The following is a 19,212-nucleotide window of genomic DNA, read 5'->3' on the forward strand; positions in this document are numbered from 1 at the left end:
GTTACCACAGTAGCCCAGTCACATGCAGTCAAGGGAATTGTGACGAGACGTTTGCTGTCCAGGCTTATATAGAATTCTTTCAATCCTGTTAATTTCAGAGGTACACAGGTCACCCTAACAGCATAAAGCACATAGTTACTTGGCACATTAACCCTGCTCCAGACACAGGCAACAACCTTCAGTATCCCAGTCTCCACAAACCCATTTAACTTGATCCCACATTCCTTCCCTCCAGCATGGATTCATTTGTTTAACATTCTTTGATGACTAGCCTGAAGACCAGCCTCTGGAAAACAGTTTTAATTCTGCAAATTGAATCTGAGTGTTGTACACAGTGGTTAAAATACAGGAAGACGAACTGACAATGTGCTTTACAGTCTCCTTGCAGAATTGTACAAATCAGGCAATATGCTGATATTTATAAAGTGCAATTCAAAACTTCCTAATTGTCAAAAAACACAAAATAAATAGAGCCACTAAGCCTCTTCACAAAACACAGGCCCTGTCTCTGACTCCGGTCCACCAGAGAAACAAATCAAGAGCAGAATATACTGCCTTGGAAATCTTCCAGGCATTTTCTGAAACAGATTTTTAAAAACAGCACAGGTACAGAATGGGGTTAGATACAGAGTAAAAGCTACCTCTACATAGTCCCTGGACACTCCCAGGACAGGGTTAGGTTGAGTAAAAATCCTCCTCTACTAATTTAAACTGAAAGTTTTGCTGCCTCTATTCTTTTAAACAAAGTAAAGCTTTCTTGACACTATCCTGTCAAACATGGTCCCAGGCGAGATGCAGCAGAGATTTAGATACACAGTAATGCTCCCCCAACACTGTCCTCATTAAGCACTTCAATGACAGGTGCAGTACGAGGTTAGATACAGAGAAAAGCCCAAAAGTAGAGCTTCTTCATCACTTTCCCCATCAAACACTCCTAGGACAGGTACAGCACGGGGTCAGATACAGAGTAAAGCCCCATCTACACCATCCCCATCAAACATTCCCAGGACAGGTACAGCACGGGGTCAGATAAGAGTAAAGCTCCATCTACACCATGCCCATCAAACACTCCCAGGACAGGTACAGCACGGGGTCAGATAAGAGTAAAGCTCCATCTACACCATCCCTATCAAACATTCCCAGGACAGGTACAGCACAGGTTTAGACATAGAATAAAGATTGAGATTTTGGATTTTACAGAGTAAAGATGCCTCTACACTACACCCATCAAACACTCCCAGCAAGGGTGGAGCATGGCACAGCATTTGCAGGGATGCTGAACTACAAGTAGCTAATCAGACACAGCAGCATATCTGTCCTGTTGTGAATTTCTAGCACTGTGAGCTGTCTGACTACCTTTTCTGAAACATGTGAACTGGTAAAAACTGGTGTTCAGAAAGACCAGGTATAAGGATCACAGGGAGTTAGCATGTAGCTAAATTAGAGAAACAAGTAGCATGTTAGTCTGTATGGAAGAGGACTGGAGTGCAGGAATAAAGAGGTCTTGCTAGAGCTGTATAGGGCTCTGGTAAATTGCATTGTGTGTCAATTTAAATGAGGGATATACTTGCCGTGGACATGGTACAGAAAAGGTTCATGGTGCCTGAAGGGGTTGCCCTTTTGATGAGAGACTGAGTGAATTGAACCTAATTCGTTGGTGATCACTGATACACAAAGTTTCCTGGAGGAGTTTGACTTGGTAATTTGTCCGTCTGAGAGGCTGCTCCCACTCTGGGTGGGGAATCTGGAACTCGGGAGGTCAGTGCCGTGAATTTAGGAGTGAGATGAGGAAGAGGTTTGTCACTCAAAGTGGAATGATTCTTTGGAACTCCCTGCAGAAGGGTGTGGAGGGTCCATCGTTGATGATATCTAAGGTTGAGATGGACCAATGGTTGGTCTCTCTGGGTGGAAGGTGGTACAAAAACCAGACATGATTTTAGTGAATGACTAAGCAGGCTTAATGGGCCAAATGGTCTACCCCTCCTTCTGATTAGTCTGGTCTTATGCCCTGTTGTGAATTTCCAATATATCGTGCTTGATTCCAATCGATAAGGTTCAATGAACAGAAACACAACGTAATGCAGAGTCTGTATCGACCGCATTCCAAATATCACCAAGCTTCCCGTCTCTTGCCAATTAACATGGTACACAGAGACACCTCCTGACACCATTAATTCTTTATCAATATTTTCTAACCAATCTTTTTCAGAGATGTTACTGCGCACCTCTGTGGGACTTGATCCCAAGTCTGGAGGTAAGAACCCTACCACTGTTCCACCTGAGGCCTCTAATTATTTATAAAGATATCTCCTAGTCAACCCATTCTGAGATATTATTACACACCTTGGGAGCAGGTGGGTCTTGAATTCGGGTCACCTGACTTTGAGGTAGGGTTGCTAAGACTGCGTCACAGGTGACCTTTAATATTTTTGTTACCTGTTTTCTAACCAACCTGTTCAGAGATGTTATTACATACCTCTGGAGATGGGACTTGAACTGGGTCACCGAGTCCAGGGATAGAGACATTACCATCGCGCCACAAGAAGGCCCCCAGTTCACTCGGATTTATTTTTTTTAATTTCACCTGTTTTTCAACCTATTGCAGAGATGTACAACAGCCCTTCAGAACAGCCCCATAACTTATTGAACTAATGAACACAAACAGGCTGAACACATTTCCTTTCTTCAGTTAAGCCAAGGCCACGATCACTTATTTGGATTCAATTTATACTGCTCACAAACAAAGATTTTCACTGTACTACGGTACATGTGACAACAAATCAAATCAGTCACATCATCCAAAAGGAACAGCACAGCATTCAGTTTAGTCAATTCCTAGAACCCTCTATCATTGCTATTTGTAACAATAAACGGTGTTGGTAACAGGGCATTGAGATAACAGGATTAAAACTATCCAGCTGATGTGGTGAACAAGATTTGCCCCATAATGTAGCCCCAGTGTGCACACAGATGTTATTTACAGCAGGAGGGGATTCATCAAACTGAAGCTGCGTGTGAGAGAGAATCAGTGAGGGATACATTTGAAACATTGCCACTGTGATTTAGCTAGGTCTTCCCTGGCTGTTTGACGAAGTATCAATGGAAATTTGGTGTTAAAATTCAATCGATCACAATCTGGAGGTTTCACCAACCTCACTCAGAAGATACAGGAAGTTAGAGCAACTTGGAGTAGGCCATTCAGCCCATTAAGTGTGCTTTCCCTTTGAATAAGATCATGGCTGATCTGATTGCTGCCTTGGCTTGTTGACCCCTTCCCCTTGTTAGCCCTCAACTCCCTGATTGATGAAAAAATTTAACTTGGCCTTAAATATATTCATGACCTGCTCTCTGGAATTGGACATTTAAATAACATGATTTATAATCCTGAGAATCCCATTGTTTTCTGTGAATTTGTAATGTTTTGGATGCTCAGAGTTTAAAATATCCAGGAAACTCTTTTTCTATAATTAACAAGAACATTGACCGTTCAGTGAACATCCTGTGACTTGCTGTATGTGTACTTGGACTGTTACCCTCTTCTTCTGTTCTGGCAAAGGCAACGATCAGGACTGTTATTAATCCGTCTTTGCACAAAACCATCAATAGATTAAAGACCAAATGTTTCCAACTTTCCCTGAGCTTATCTTTGACAGAGAAATGAGTTAATAACTTCCAACTTGTTAAAAACAGCAGCGGCAACAGGTTAATTTATTGGTGTAGAACACATAGGAAACAAAACCAATTTATTCATCCATTTGCTGTAATGCTCCCCGGGAAAGACTGAGGGCGTGCTGCACTGTCAGAGGTATTGTTTTGCAGATGAGGCTTTAAAGTGCGATTCCAGCTGCACTCTGCAGTGACTGGGAGACACCCCATGGCCTTATTTGGAGAAGTTAGAAGGATGCGTCCAGATGTTCTGGGCCAATATTTTTCCCTCAAACAAGCTGAGAACGAATAATCCACTCATTACAGTGCTGGTTGTGGCATCTTGCTGTGCCCAAGTTGGCTGCCATGTTTCTTTCATCATAACATGTGACTGCACCTCAAATCTATTACACTAGATGTAAAGAGCTATGGAATCCTCAGAGGTAATGCATCGTGCGACACAAGTTCAGGTTTTTTCTGTTCCCAGAGGGAACATTGACCAGGCTGACCCGGTGCTGATCCTTTATCCATTGACACCAGGTTGCAGGCGGCTATTCACCCGCAGCAGGTATCATGGCTGACCTCAGTCAACTGATACCAGCACCAGAATTATACTGTGTCACTGAGCACCATCGGTGACACAACGTGAATTACAATCGCTGGGACCCATGATCTGTCTGAGAAGGGAACGCCCCCAGGACAATATTCCTGAACTAACACAAGAAGGTGTTTAAAACCCAAGCTGAGTGGTTACTGTAGTGGTTGCCAGATGTTTTGCTTTACAAAGTACACCTGCTGTGTGCTGATGCCCCAGGAAAATTGCACAAATAAATAAAGGCCACACTTACGTTTGCTCCTCTTGCGAACCTGGTTGGGCAGCAGGACCCGAATGGTTTTGAACAAGACTCCAGCTGTTTGAGGGATCAATGCCATCACCCTCTAGATCTAGACAGAAGCCCCCAGACAAACCAGAAAGACACAACCTGCTCCACTCCCCAATGTCACTAAATTAAACAGGCACCTTGTGCTCTTTATCCCGCTGCCTCCTTCCCTTTCTTACTGCTTACAGCTTTCTCTGAGAGCAAGTCCTTTGTCCAATCTATTTCACTTTCTGTGTCCCTTTTTTACTCTTTCGCCCACAGTCTCTCTGCTCCCTATCTTTCACTTCCACCTATCTCATTTGTATTTGCCTTCCCTTTCTTTATTTTGATATTATTGTAATCGTATATCTAGATGTCTTCTTTGTCACCCCCCTCCCCCTTGTTTTTCTGAGCTTCCCTTTTTCCCTCCCCTTTGTTTTAGAATCAGTCACTGTGTTGTCTCTTTTTATTGTCTGTGATGTTTTTCTTCTGACACTGCCTGTTGCTATGCTGTTATCTTTTTCTCTCGTTTTGTGTCTCACCCAGTCTCAGATGTATTTTCTCAGTCTTGTTACCTGGATTCTCACTACCTGGGTTCCTGACCCTGCTGCTTTCTATAATCTTGTCTCTCTCGATCAACCTTTTTTCCCTTTCTGTCTGCTGTCTCCTGTCTGTCTCACTTCCGCTCTCAATTTATTGCTGTCTCTGCCTGACTGTCTCCCTCTCCATCTCCCTGTGTCTCGCTCTCCGGCCCCTCTGTCTCTCAATCTCCTCGTCGGTCTCTCTTTATGACCTATCTGTACCTGTCTCTGTCTAGATCTGTCTCTCAGTCTCTACCTCAGACTCTCAGGATGTGCCAGTATGATCTGCCTGACAAGCTTGGCCCCTGCAATGCTTTCCTATGTAACACTGTTCACCAATCACTGCAGCAGGCGTGAGTGAGGTGACAGTGATTGAGTGTCTTCACTGCACCCAGAGAGGACAGAACATGACGCTGTCATCACAGTCCATTGAGTGAGTGCGCCACTGATTAAACGTGTCCGCGTTTAGCACAAGGTACATTTTAAAATAGAACCAAAGAAGCAAGAATTTAAAAAATCTGAAGACGTTGGGAAATATTGAAAAATACCAAGACATTCAGTCAGAATGACTCAAACTGTGTGTAAAATGCCACTGAAATAATAACAAAATGGACAATGGGTTATGTGACTGAGATGACACAGTGAGATGGGTAACCTTTTTAGTTTTTAAAAACTGGATTGAACTGTGAAAGACTGTTTTTAAAACCAGTGTTTGAAAGAGATGCTGCAGTTTTGACGACAGGTAATCTGAAAGCATTGGCACGCATTGTAAAGACCTGTTTGAACAAACATCGATTGAAATTCAGATTGCAAACAATCTGGAGCTGAGGGTTTGTACTGATGCAACTTTTGTTGGCAACAAGAAGTTATTTGGTTTATTGGCTCGTGACAATTATCAGTGAACAAGACCTTTTGCTTGCCAACAATTGTGTGACTGGTTGTTGGTAGCTGAGCAGCTTGGAGCCGGAAACAAGTTACAGATACACAGAGAGAGAGGAAAATAAATGTGCAGATCATCTCCCAGCCTAGAAGCCTCTTTGCAGTCAAAAGCTCAGTTTAAACCTGAATTAAACCAGATACTTTTCCTGCAGCAGTTGCTGTGAGCGGTGACTTTTGAATTGATAGATCAGAGTAATTTACCAAATGATTCAGTTACTCTGTACTACTTACACACCAGTAGAAGCACTCAGATAAAGCATTCTGGAGAAAGGCCAATTGGAGAAGGATCATCTTAACATCAAAGCAAAGACCACTGAATCAACTTTGCAGGTTTTCTACCACTGTCAGTAATGTCTGCTATTCAGACTGACCCAGTGTTCAGACACTGACACTATTTGATACTACAGTAACACCATGTGACGACTGACTATGTGATGCAAACATTGGAACAGGAATAGATCCCAAGTCTGTTTCACTGCTTACTAAGATCTAATGTTTAATGATTTAATGTTGATGTCAACTCCACTTACTCGATGCTCCCTATTGACATTTTGTTGTCCAAGATTCAGTCTAACTCAGGTTTGAATATATTCAGTGTCCCAGCCTCCACAACTCTCTGCGGCTGTATTCTAAAAAATTAGGATATTCAGAGAGAAAAGAAAACTTCTCTTCAATGTATCTTAAATGGGTGTCCCGTTATTTTTAAACCATATTCATTTCTAGATAACTCCACCCCCCCCCGCCCCATGAGAATTAGCATCCTCCCTCAGCATGCCAAAGCCCCTTAGAATGCATGTTCTTCCAGAACACAATCGTAACATGTTCTGCACTGTCTCCTGGGATGGCACTTACATCCCAGAAATCAACTTTCTCTGAACTTCTTTGAATATTAGTATGTCTGTCCTTAAATAAGGAAACCAAAAGTGTACAATGTACTCCAGCTGTGGCCTAGCTTCTGAGAATCCTGTGCAATAAAGGCCAATATTCCATGTCTCTCTACTTACCCGTTGTAGTTGCAATGCTAACCTTTTGTCATTAATGTACAAAGTCACACTAATCCCTCTGTACCACAACATTCTGTTGTTTCCATCCATTTAAGTAACTTTCAGCTTTCCAATCCTTCCTACCAAAACTTCACATTTTCCCACATTATACTCCATTTGTCAAATTATCTATGTCCCTTTGCAGATTTTCCATGTCCTTCTCATAATTTGCCTTCCTGCTGATGTTTACAATGTCATCAGATTTAGCCACGCAATGCACTTGGTCCCTTCCCCAAATTATTAATATAGACTATCAATAGTAGAGATGATGACCTAGATTGTTAATCCAGAGAGCCTGGTAATGTTCTGGGGACCCAGGTTCAAACCCTGCCATGGCAGATCATGGAATTTAAGTTCAATAAATATCTGGAGTTAGGAGTCTAATGCTGACCATGAGACCATTGATGATTGTTGGGAAAAACCCATCTGGTTCTTTTATGGAAGGAAACTGCCATCCTTACCTGGTTTGGCCTAAATGTGACTCCATGCGGTTCACTCTTAACTGGCAATTAGGGATGGGCAATTAATGCTGGCATAGCCAGTGGTGTGCAATTGCCTTGAATGAATATTTTAAAAATTCTAACTGCAGATGAACAATTGAGAACTGTTGACATATAACTATGAGTTAACCCATCTATAAACTCTCCCTCCATAGATACACACACATTCAAAACATGGGTGTTATATGTGAAGAGAAAGCTGGGAAGCTAGTTCAGTAGTCCCTTTCCACAGCATTTGCTTCTCAATCTGCCTTCTTCCTTTGCCTGCAAGAGGCACAGGGTGACTCTTTCAAACCAATTAAAAGGCAAAGTTTACTATAAATTGATGATAAATAAACTTGCCTTCTTCAGAGTTGACCTGGCAACTTCCCATCTGAGTAAATGCACCCAAACTACCAAATCGTCTCTGTACATCTCCAATGCATGTGTATCTATCCTTAAATATGTAGTATTACAGATAGTACTCTGACTCAGCAATACCCTGTACAATTATGACAGGACTTTATTCATGTACTCCAAGCCACTTGCAAGAAAGGCCAATATGTAATTGCTTGTTGTACCTTTGTGCTATCTTTCTGCATACTTAGCACAAGAATAATCATCATCAGTGGTCCTTCACAGACCAAGATAACTCTCTTTCACTCTCAGGGTGAGTCTCTAGGTGGCTGCATAGACTGACACAGGCTCTATTATATTTGGGGCGGGTGGTGGTCACAGGAAGGGTGTGTGGGGCATTGGTGTAGCAGCTGTTTTTTGCCTGGCTTCCACTATTTTCCTGACAGCAAGTCTTGAAGCGCTTGATGCCTTCCTGGATGCTGCTTCTTCATTTGGATGTTCTTGGGCCAGTGATTCCCAGGTGTCTCTGGGAATGCTGCAGTTTGCCAGTGTACAAGGATACCCAAGTCTCTCTGAACATCAACGCATGAGGTTTCACACCTTTTCAAAGTGAATAACTTCATGTTTCTCCATCTATCACCTTATTGCACATTCACTTAACCTGTCAAATACCTCTTTGCAGTCTCTGTGTTTTCCCCACAACTTACATTGTTCACTAGCTTTGAATCATCATCCAGCTTAAGCACATTAACCCCTTTATCAATCAAATCATTGATAAAAATTGAAACTGACTGAGGCTCCAATTCTGACTCTTCTGCTGGCATTCCGCAATTTACTATCGGCCAACCTGAGAAAGCTCCATTTATCCTTATTCTTTCTGCTTCCTATCCATTTACTGAACTTCTATCCTTGTTAATATATCACACCCAACTTCTTGAGCCCTTACCTCGGGTATTAATTACTTATACCTCACGCCTTTGGGAAATCCAAATATACCACATCCACTGACTCTCTTTATTTACCCACTAAATCCATGCTAAAAAAAATTAATTTGTCAAACTTGAACTTTCTTTCTTAAAACTATAACTTTGTCTGAACATACATGCTTTTCTAAGCCCATTGTTAAAAATTGGAGGTTGGTCAGAATTGATGGCTAGCATGTGTTTCAGAATATTGCTGATTCTTTCCCCATTCCATTTGTAGTAAACCTCGGTCTACCCCCCCCCTTGACAGTGAAGGACAGTGGCCAATCCAGCACTGACTACAAAATGTTCAGGTTGACAATGAAGCATAAGTAGACAAAGAGCCAACCACATACACCTGGGTTTCTGAACATCGATGTGAATGTATAAAACATTCCAATATCTTTCCCAAGGACTGATGTCAGGCAAACTGTCCTACAGTCCCCTATTTTCTCTCTCGCCCCTTTCTTAGGTAACAGTGTTGTGTTTGTTGATTGCGATCTGTCATTGTAACGACTTTCTCTGCAGTGACCTCTTTTAGAAATCTCAAATGTAGGCCATTAGGGCCTGGGGATTTGTCAGCTTTTAATCGCTCGAGTTCTGCTGTTATTATTTAACCTTAATGTCATCATTTTTATTTTAGTCCCAGTGTGATCAGAGTGGGACTAGGTGACAGACATGATGGGTTTGCATTTGTCTCTCGTCATAGTTAGCAATCAAGCTATTGTTTACAGCTTTATGGTCTTAAAGAACCTTAAACTAGGTTAACCAATAAAATTGAAACAAAAATAAATGAAGTGGCACTCTCTGTCTGCCACCCATTCCTACCTTCACTGGAGAAGTCAATCAGTCCCAGGAAATGCAACAGCTTCAGAGAACTTACAGCCAGAAAGACAATCCCTACAGTCTGCAATCCCTCCGACTCCCACTCCGTATTCAAAACCATCTCGACTGCCTTCTGTCATCTGGGTTGGGATTTCACATGAGACAGTAAGGAAGCCAAGAGTGATGGACACGGAACCACAAGAGATTAAAAATTATACCAATATGAAAGCACAAATCAAAAACAGGAGAAGAGACACAGAGTGAGAGACAGAATGATTTTCATGGACAGAGTGAAAAGACAGACTGGGCTACAAGACACAGTGAGAGTCACAGAATGGGATGTAAAGAGACAGTCAGAAACAGGGATAGAGAGAGAGATATGTATATAGGAAGAGATGCAGAGTTGACACAGATGGAATGAGTGACTCACTGAAAGATACAGGACGACGGACAGAGAGAGACAGCTAGACAGACAGACAGAGACAAACACACACGGTGAGAGTCACAGAAAGAAAGACGGAGTGTGTGGGGGGGTAAGAGTCACAGAAAAATGCACCGAGAGAGACACACAGGAGAGTCACAGGAACGCAGAAGAGTTTGTGGGATTTACCATGAGAAATACACATGGAGAGTTAGGATGACAGACACGGAGTGAGACAGCCTGATAAACTGAACTGTTAGAAGATGAGAGGGCGGGTTCCATCGTTTACAAATCTTTCTGCGCCTGCACCTTGTGTTTTAAACACTCAGTGGCTGAGTCAGATTTCCCCTTTGGCAATGTCAGTTAAAAAGAGCACAGTTGCCAGTCAAGTGATCTCAATACCTGCCCACTCTGATCTGGCATTTCAGGAGCCTCTCTACTGAAAGGTCTTTGCTCCTGAGAAAAGATGGGCCCTTTTGTTGTAAGTTACTGTCAGGCTTGCTGAAAGGCAGGAAACTCCACAGAACCTTCGATCTGCAAAGTCGGAGGAGGAGATCTCAAGTAAGGAAGAAAACAACGCCTGCAGGCATTGGAGCTGTGAAAGTGAGGAGAAAGGAAATATGGGGATACACTGTGGCTCTCCCAGCCTCAGAAGAAGAAAAGCAAATCAGTTTTATCACAGCAGATGGAGAAGGACTGCAAACTTCATGAAAGGGTAAATATCTGGCATGTTTCGTAACTCTACTTTGTTCTGCTACCTTGCCTTTACCTTTTACCTCACTGTTTATTCCTCCCACTCTCTCAGATTTAACCCGTGCCACTCTGACACTGATCCATGACACTGCCTATATTACTAATCTTTCCTTTCTCTGTATTTTTGCAAGGACTTTCTCCAAGTCTGCTGTGTGCACCCTCACTCTCAGCCCCGTTTGACCATCTCTGCTATGCTCGCTGACGGTGGTCCCTGGGTCTGGTATCACCTCGATATTAAAATCATCATCTGTCTTCAAATCCCTTCATGGCCTCTTCCCATCCCTTTTTCTATAATCTCCTCCAGCCCCACAAATCTATGCAACCCCTGAACTTTTCCAATTCTGGCCTCTTTCTTGATTTTTGGTGGCCATGCCTTTAGCTGTCTGGGTTCCCTCCTGTCTGGAAATCACTGCCTAAATATCTCCACCTCTCTGTCCTTCTCTGATGTGCTGTTTTAAACTTTCCTCTCTGGCCAAGCTGCTAATGGGCAGGTGATGACTTAGTGGTATTACTTGGTTGAATCCAGTGACCCAGGTCATGTTCTGGGGACCCGGAATTTGAATTACATTTTTTAAAAAATCTGGAATTAAGAGTCTAACAATGTCGATTGTCAGTTCACTAATGTCCTTTCGGGAGGAAAACTGCTGTCCTTACCTGGTCTGGCCAACATGTAACTCTAGGCCCACAACAATGTGGTTGACTCTTAACTGCCCTCTGGGATGGGCAATAAATGCTGGCCTAGTCAGCGATGCCCTCATCCCATGAATGAATACAAATAAATACATTAGTTACCTGTCCTCATATCTCACCACTTGCTTTGCTTGGTGTTTATAATAAACTATGAGCTCTCAATCATGAGTTTGTATAAAGCCACAAGACACTCCAGAGGTGTGGAGATGCCCATAGCGCCTCCCCATGGCCACAGACAGACACGTCAGGCCTTGTGCCTGTCCTCTTTTCACCCCACCTTGCCCACGTTAAACATCTCCATCAGGTCATTTAGGTGCTCAGAATTGGGAAACACACTCACAATGGACATGGGCTTTGCTCTCTGTATGTCACAGTCACTTACACACACTCACCCTTACACATACAGACTCAAAAGTTCACTCAATCACTGTCACTCACATACTTATGCACAATCACTCATTCTCAGACTCACATGCTGAGTCACACACACACACACACACACTTATTCACTCTCATCCACTTATGCGTGCGCACACACATTCTCACGCACATACACTCTCACTCGAATACTTGCACATGCACTCTCTCATACACACACTCTCACACTCACACTCCTATATCCTTTTGCACACTCACTTTCACAGATACTCACACCTACTAATATTCCGACACTCTGATTGCTATACACACACTCATGCTTGCATACTCACATTTTTGCATTATCTCAGACTCAATCACACCCACACTCTCAATCTCTGGATTTTCACACACACAAACACACCCTCACAGTCACCCGCACTCTCACATTCTAACTCACACTTTCACATTCACACTCACAGTTACACTCCCTAGCAGTGTCTTCCCTTCTCGATGTGCTTGTGTCCTGTTAGACTCTCTCTGTCAGAGACATCACACATAAATTCACATGCTCACAGATATTAGTATGATTCAGTTTTGATGCCAGCCTGAATCTTCCTGATGTGTTTTATTAACTCTGTCAAGTTATCCATAAGTCTCTCAGTGTCATGGCAACAGAGGAAACGTTTGTGAAAGGAAGACATTTGTGACGCTTTCCTTTAAAATCCTGTTTTTAATTTATATATGGTTCATAGTTTGCTTAAACAAGAGTCAGTACAGGGCACAGGGAAATTATAAATCTTTTTGTACTGCTGTCTCTATCAAAGATTCCTGGCACATGGGGTCAGGTACAGAATAAAGCTTCCTCTATGCTGTTCCTATTAAATACTCCCAGGACATGGACAGCATGGGGTTAGATACAGAGTAAAGCTTCCCCTATGCTGTTCCTATCAAATACTCCCAGGACAGGACCGCATGGGGTTAGATACAGCGTAAAGCTTCCTCAATGCTGTTCCTATTAAATACTCCCAGGACAGGAACAGCATGGAGTTAGGTACAGTGTAAAGTTCCCTCTACGCTGTCCCCATTAAACACTCCTGGGTCAGGGAAGGAATGTATAGGGATCCAGTATGGACATTTCTCTCTTAGTGAATGATGTTCAGTTCCATTTATCTCCCCAGCATCCTCAACATTTGTGACAATGTAAATAAACTTTGATTCTAGGAATTACTGGAAGATAAGGGGCTCAGGCTTTGATTTGATCAAACCTGATTTTGATAGGTAGCCTGGATGGACAGAAACTTTAATCATTGGTTGGAGAGTCTCAAACAAATGGATATTACTTTAAGAGTAGAGTCAGATCTTTGGAAGTTAGACAGAGATAACTCCTTCATACAAGAGTGGAACTCTTCCCCTACAGCTATCTGACAGTGGAAGATGCCAGTTTAGTTAAACTGAGTTGGAGAGATTCTGAATGGACAAAGGTATTCAAGGAGATGGAATAAAGATGTGTTGTGGTTCTGTTCGCCGAGCTGGGAATTTGTCTTGCAAACGTTTCGTCCCCTGTCTAGGTGACATCCTCAGTGCTTGGGAGCCTCCTGTGAAGCGCTTCTGTGATGTTTCCTCCGGCATTTATAGTGGCCTGTCTCTGCCGCTTCCGGTTGTCAGTTCGAGCTGTCCGCTGCAGTGGTCGGTATATTGGGTCCAGGTCGATGTGTTTGTTGATAGAGTCTGTGGATGAGTGCCATGCCTCTAGGAATTCCCTAGCTGTTCTCTGTTTGGCTTGCCCTATAATGGTAGTGTTGTCCCAGTCAAATTCATGTTGCTTGTCGTCTGTGTGTGTGGCTACTAAGGATAGCTGGTCGTGTCGTTTCGTGGCTAGTTGGTGTTCGTGTATACGGATCGTTAACTGTCTTCCTGTTTGTCCGATGTAGTGTTTTGTGCAGTCCTTGCATGGGATTTTGTACACTACGTTAGGTTTGCTGCAAAACTGCAAGGACTGCACAATATACCGGCCACAACAGTGGACAGCTCGGAACTGACAACCGGAAGCGGCAGAGACAGGCCACTATAAATACCGGAGGAAACAGCACAGAAGCGCTTCACAGGAGGCTCCCAAGCACTGAGGATGTCACCTAGACAGGGGGCGAAACGTTTGCAAGGCAAATTCCCAGCTCGGCGAACAGAACCACAACAACGAGCACCCGAGCTACAAATCTTCTCCCAAATAAAGATGTGTGTTTAGAATGAAGGTGCTGATGCAGTTGAGTAGCAAAACAGGCTTGGGGGCTAAACGGCCCCCTCCAGTTTTGTATATTCCCCTTCCTGGGTTGTCAGTTAAAAGCAGCCTGTTCTGAGTAAGGAGCAGCTGTATACCCTTTCACAAGAGCAGACTGGGAATGCCATCTGGTGATATCAGTATTGGCATATCTGGGGAAATCTCATCTTTATCTCTGCAGCCTTGGGGTCACAGAGGTGTCGTTGGATGGAGACTCCCAGCTGGAACCAGATCCAAGGAGATAGATTTGGATGCTGTTAGGTATTGGAGTCCTCTAAATAGACTGGGGCTGTTTTCCCTGGAGTGTCAGAGGCTGCGAGGTGACTTAATAGAGGTTTCTAAAACCATGAGGGGCATAGAAAGGGTAAATAGACAAGGTCTTTACCCTGGGTGTGGGGGAGTCCAGAACTAAAAGGCATAGGTTTAGGGTGAGAGGGGAAAAGGTTAAAAGGGACCTAAGGGGCAGCTTTTTCATGCAGAGCGTGGTGTGTGGAATGAGGTGCCAGAGGATGTGGTGGAGGCTGGTACAATTACAGCATTTAAAAGACACCTGGATGGGTATATGAATAGGAAGGGTTTGGAGGGATATGGGCCAAATGCTGGCAATTTGGACTAGATTAATTTAGGATATCTATTCAGCATGAACGATTTGGACCGAAGAGTCTGAGTCAATGTTGTACATCTCTATGACTGTATTAAAAAAATCACTTCTGCTTGAACTCTCCCCCCTTATTTCCTGCCCAGTGGCAGCACTTTAAGTTGGAAGCTTGTCGGGGAAGACTCACTCCAGTGGTCTGAGGGAGGCGGATACTCGCACTGGCTGGGGAGTGGGAGACCCACTTGAGGCAGATTCAAATGACCCACGGCATCACTTTGAGGAAGGGCAGAGGGTCTGGCCAGTACATGTCCCTCCACATCACATCACTGCAGAAACCGATTATCTGGGCTGTGGGATATTGCTGTGCACTATGGGACTGCTGCATTCCCCTATGCCAATACTGGGGTACAGTTCACAGGTCACAGGCTGACAAGTTTCAGCACTGTTGAAAGAAACTAAATGGGGCATCAATTGGGGTAGCGTAGTGGCTCAGGAGTTCGCACTGTTGCCTCACAGCACCAGGGAACTGGGTTCGATTCCAGCCTCAGGCGACTGTCTGTGTGGAGTTTGCACATTCTCCCCGTGTCTGTGCGGGTTTGCTCTGGTTTCCTCCCACAGTCCAAAGATGTGCCTGATTGGGAAGGGGTCTGGGTGGAATGCTCTTTAGAGGGTTGGTGTGAACTGAATGACCTGCTCTACATTGCAGGGATTCTATGATCTGTGAGACTCTTGAATGTTTTTACTCTGTGGCGATGAAGTATAAGGATAACTGTCCCCTGATCATTGTGGGTTCCACCAGATCCGTTCAGCTCCAGGCCTCATTACTGACCTGGTCCAAGGAAGGACACAAAAGTTGAACTCCAAAGGGGAGGTGAGACTGACATCAAGGCAGTGTTTGAACAAAGTTAAAAATCACACAACACCAGGTTATAGTCCAACAGGTTTAATTGGAAGCACACTAGCTTTCGGAGCGACGCTCCTTCATCAGGTGATATTGGACACCAATCAGCTCAGTCTTAGCCCTAAGATTGCAATAAGACTCAAGGGGTTCAACACAATCCCAGAAAAAGCTGCTCACTTGACTGGCATCTCATTCACCATCTACAACATTCACTCCCTTCACTACCAGCACCAGGAGGCAGACGTCTGTACCACTTATAACAAGCAGCTCCTTGGACAGCATCTTCAAAACCAACAACCCTCACCGTCCAGAAAGGCAGCAGGTACATAGGAATGCCACCATCTCAATTTCCTCTCCAAGCCACTCATCACCCTGCCCTGGAAATCTATCGCCATTCCTTCAGTGTCGCTGGGTCAAAATCCTGGAATTCCCTCCATAAGGGCATTGTGGGAGTCCCTACACTAAATGGACGACAGCAATTGAAGAAGGCAGCTCACCACCGTCTCTCAAGGGTAAGCAAGGATGGGAAATACTATAAATACTGACACCTTGCTCCTTCAAGCTATGAGCAACATTATGTTGCTCAAATGACTTGGAGTGCAGGTTCATAGCTCCTTTAAAGTGGAGTCACAGGTAGATAGGATAGTGAAGAAGGCATTTGGTATGCTTTCTTTAATTGGTCAGAGTATTGAGTACAGGAGTTGGGAGGTACAGGACATTGGTTAGGCCACTGTTGGAATATTGCATGCAATTCTGGTCTCCCTTCTCTCGGAAAGATGTGGTGAAACTTGAAAGGGTTCCGAAAAGATTTACAAGGATGTTGCCAGGGTTGGAGGATTTGAGCTATCGGGAGAGGCTGAACAGGCTGGGGCTGTTTTCCCTGGAGCGTCAGAGGCTGAGGGGTGACCTTATAGAGGTTTACAAAATTATGAGGGGCATGGATCGGGTAAATAGGCAAAATCTTTTCTCTGGGGTTGGGGAGTCCAGAACTAGAGGGCATAGATTTAGGGTGAGAGGGAAAAGATATAAAAGAGACCTAAGGGGCAACGTTTTCACGCAGAGGGTGGCACAGGTATGGAATGATCTGCCAGAGGAAGTGGTGGAGGCTGGTACAATTGCAACATTTATAAGGCATTTGGATGGGTATATGAATAGGAAGGGTTCGGAGGGATATGGGCCGGGTGCTGGCAGGTGGGACTAGATTGGGTTGGGATATCTGGTCGGCATGGACGGGTTGGACTGAAGGGTCTGTTTCCATGCTGTACATCTCTATGAGCCTATAACTCTAAGAGCATGAATCCCAGTGAGGAACTATGGCATTGAATTGTAGAAACTTGTTTCCCTCAGATGAGCCAGCCTCTCCCCCTAGCTGGCAGAAGGGGACAGGGAATGCTAGAGGGTGTCGGGGAGGTTTCTATAATCAGCCCTCAAAGACACCCTCCAGGAGGCTGCTGATGGAAATCCCAGATAGTACCAGCATCTGCTGGAATGGCTTCCCCATGTCCCTCCTCGCTTGCTGATATTCACAGGAGGAGGAGACCAGGAATATGAAATCACTTTCTATCTGAGCTCTGAAGCTTGTAGTTATAACGCTGCACACCAGGTGTCACCTGTGAGCCAGTCATTGTCAATTCCTATCACTTCAAAAAGCACATTCCCACAAACAATGTGATTTGACTGTGCCAGCCCTGTGTCTTTCTGCATCATCACATCACTTTTGGCATTCTCCATATATATTGAACTCCCCCTCCCTCCTGCACTTCTACACAAGCATTGTAAAAATAGTATGTGCTGGTTAGCTCAGTTGGTTGGACAGCAGGTTTACAATGCAGACAATGCCAGCAGTATGGGTTCAGTTCCTACACTTGTGGAGGTTACTGTGAAGGACTCTCCTTTCCAAGCATTCCAAATACCTGAGGTATGACAACCCTCAGGTTAAATCATCACCTGTCAGCTCTCACTAAGAAGACACCATAGAGTGGGCTCTGATGAAAAGTCATTGAGACTCAATGTGGGCGGCACGGTGGCACAGTGGTTAGCACTGTGAGACCCGGGTTCAATCCCTGCCTCAGGCGACTGACTGTGTGGAGTTTGCACGTTCTCCCCGTGTCTGTGTGGGTTTGCTCCGGTTTCCTCCCACAGCCCAAAGATGTGCAGGTCAAGGTGAATTGGCCACGCTAAATTGCCTGTAGGGTTAGGTAAGGGGTTAATGTAGGGGTATGGGTGGGTTGCGGGTCGGTGTGGACTTGTTGGGCCGAAGGGCCTGTTTCCACACTGTAATGTAATCTAAAATGTTAGCTTGTGCTCTCTCTCTGCCTGACCCACTGTGATCTCCAGCATTTTTTGTTTGTTTTCAGCACAGATTCCAGCATCTGCAGTAATTTGTTCTGATGAAGTATACAGCATGGAAATAACCCCCTCGGTCCAATTAGTCCATGCCAAGCCCTATGGTCTGGTTGGAATATGATGACTATAGCTCTTAGTGGCATTTGAACTCGCTACCTTCAGTCTGAGACCCTCCATTTCACAGCTGGCACTGAGAAGGTTAAACAGAGCAGCCGTGACTGGTCTCGCTGAACTCCCCAGTGAATTGGCTTGTCTGACAGTCGCTGGTGTTTTGTCTTTCCAATAATAAGGTTTGCTGAGCACATTATGTCTGTGTGAAATTACAATTTCTCACCTGTGAAACACAGAACAATCTTTTGAAGTAGCTAATTGATGTCGAGCTGCCGGATGTGTTCAGACTGCCTGGTCCTGTTAATAGATAAACAGCTGGAGTCTGCAGAGCTCAGCTCCAAAGCTAAACAGATGCCCTTGTGCTAAGCACTGAGTGTGGGTGTATCAGAGGGGGCTGTAGACCCTGGCAGATTCCCCAGAGGGTGAACACTAAACAGAAGAAGAAAAATGAGCTGGGCGATAAAGGTCGTGGTATTTAGTGGTGCCAATTGCAGTGCTCCCAGGATGCTCATTCAGAGAAAGGGCAGCAGCTGTTCAGATACAACTGTAATAAAGCTCACACTGAGCAAGGGGAGACTGAGACCAGAGCTCTGTCAAGGGTCTGGGGGCCTGTGCCCAGACTTGCTGCACACACCATCGAGATCTCCATTAACCATGGACCCAGATAGCACAAAGAAACAGAGGCCGGAGGCCATTCAGCCCATCATACCTGCTCTGCCATTGGTTGTTCCAAGATCTTACCCTCTCTCAATATCTCTTAACTTCTGTAGGATCCAAAATGCCATTGATGTCGGTTTTGAATATAAACAACTGAATCATGTCCCACTCTCCAGGATACAGAGCTTCAAAGATTTACAGTCCTCAGAGTAAAGATATTTCTCCTCTTTGTTGTTCTGAATCAGTGACCCCTCATTCTGAAACCCGGGGTTTTGGACTGTCCAAGAGGTCCCCTCAGCACTGACGCTGTCAAACTTCGTAACATTTGCATACTGAAAACTGACATTGTTCTGTGATGGTTTGTGCGGAACCTGCTATTGTCAGTCCCACTGTCTTACTGTGGACGCTG

General features: G+C 44.4%; 1 protein-coding gene across 8 annotated transcripts in view; it reads right to left on the reverse strand.

Moving 5' to 3' along the window:
• LOC140463365 (A-type potassium channel modulatory protein KCNIP2) overlaps positions 1–19,212 on the reverse strand; it is a 364,768-nt gene that overhangs the window by 47,554 nt on the left and 298,002 nt on the right. The window contains exon 1 of one of the 8 annotated variants that reach the window (XM_072557213.1): positions 9,695–9,967. The exons of 5 other annotated variants lie outside the window; for them this stretch is intronic. In XM_072557213.1, the coding sequence (XP_072413314.1) occupies positions 9,695–9,812 (118 nt within the window). In that variant the 5' untranslated portion in view covers positions 9,813–9,967. Of the gene's footprint in view, positions 1–4,493; positions 4,711–9,694; positions 9,968–19,212 lie in introns of those variants that run through there. 2 more of the 8 variants (XM_072557216.1, XM_072557219.1) reach the window with 2 other exon arrangements.

Source organism: Chiloscyllium punctatum, chromosome 38 (genome assembly GCF_047496795.1).
Source record: "Chiloscyllium punctatum isolate Juve2018m chromosome 38, sChiPun1.3, whole genome shotgun sequence".
In the NCBI taxonomy this organism is placed as follows: Eukaryota; Metazoa; Chordata; class Chondrichthyes; order Orectolobiformes; family Hemiscylliidae; genus Chiloscyllium; species Chiloscyllium punctatum.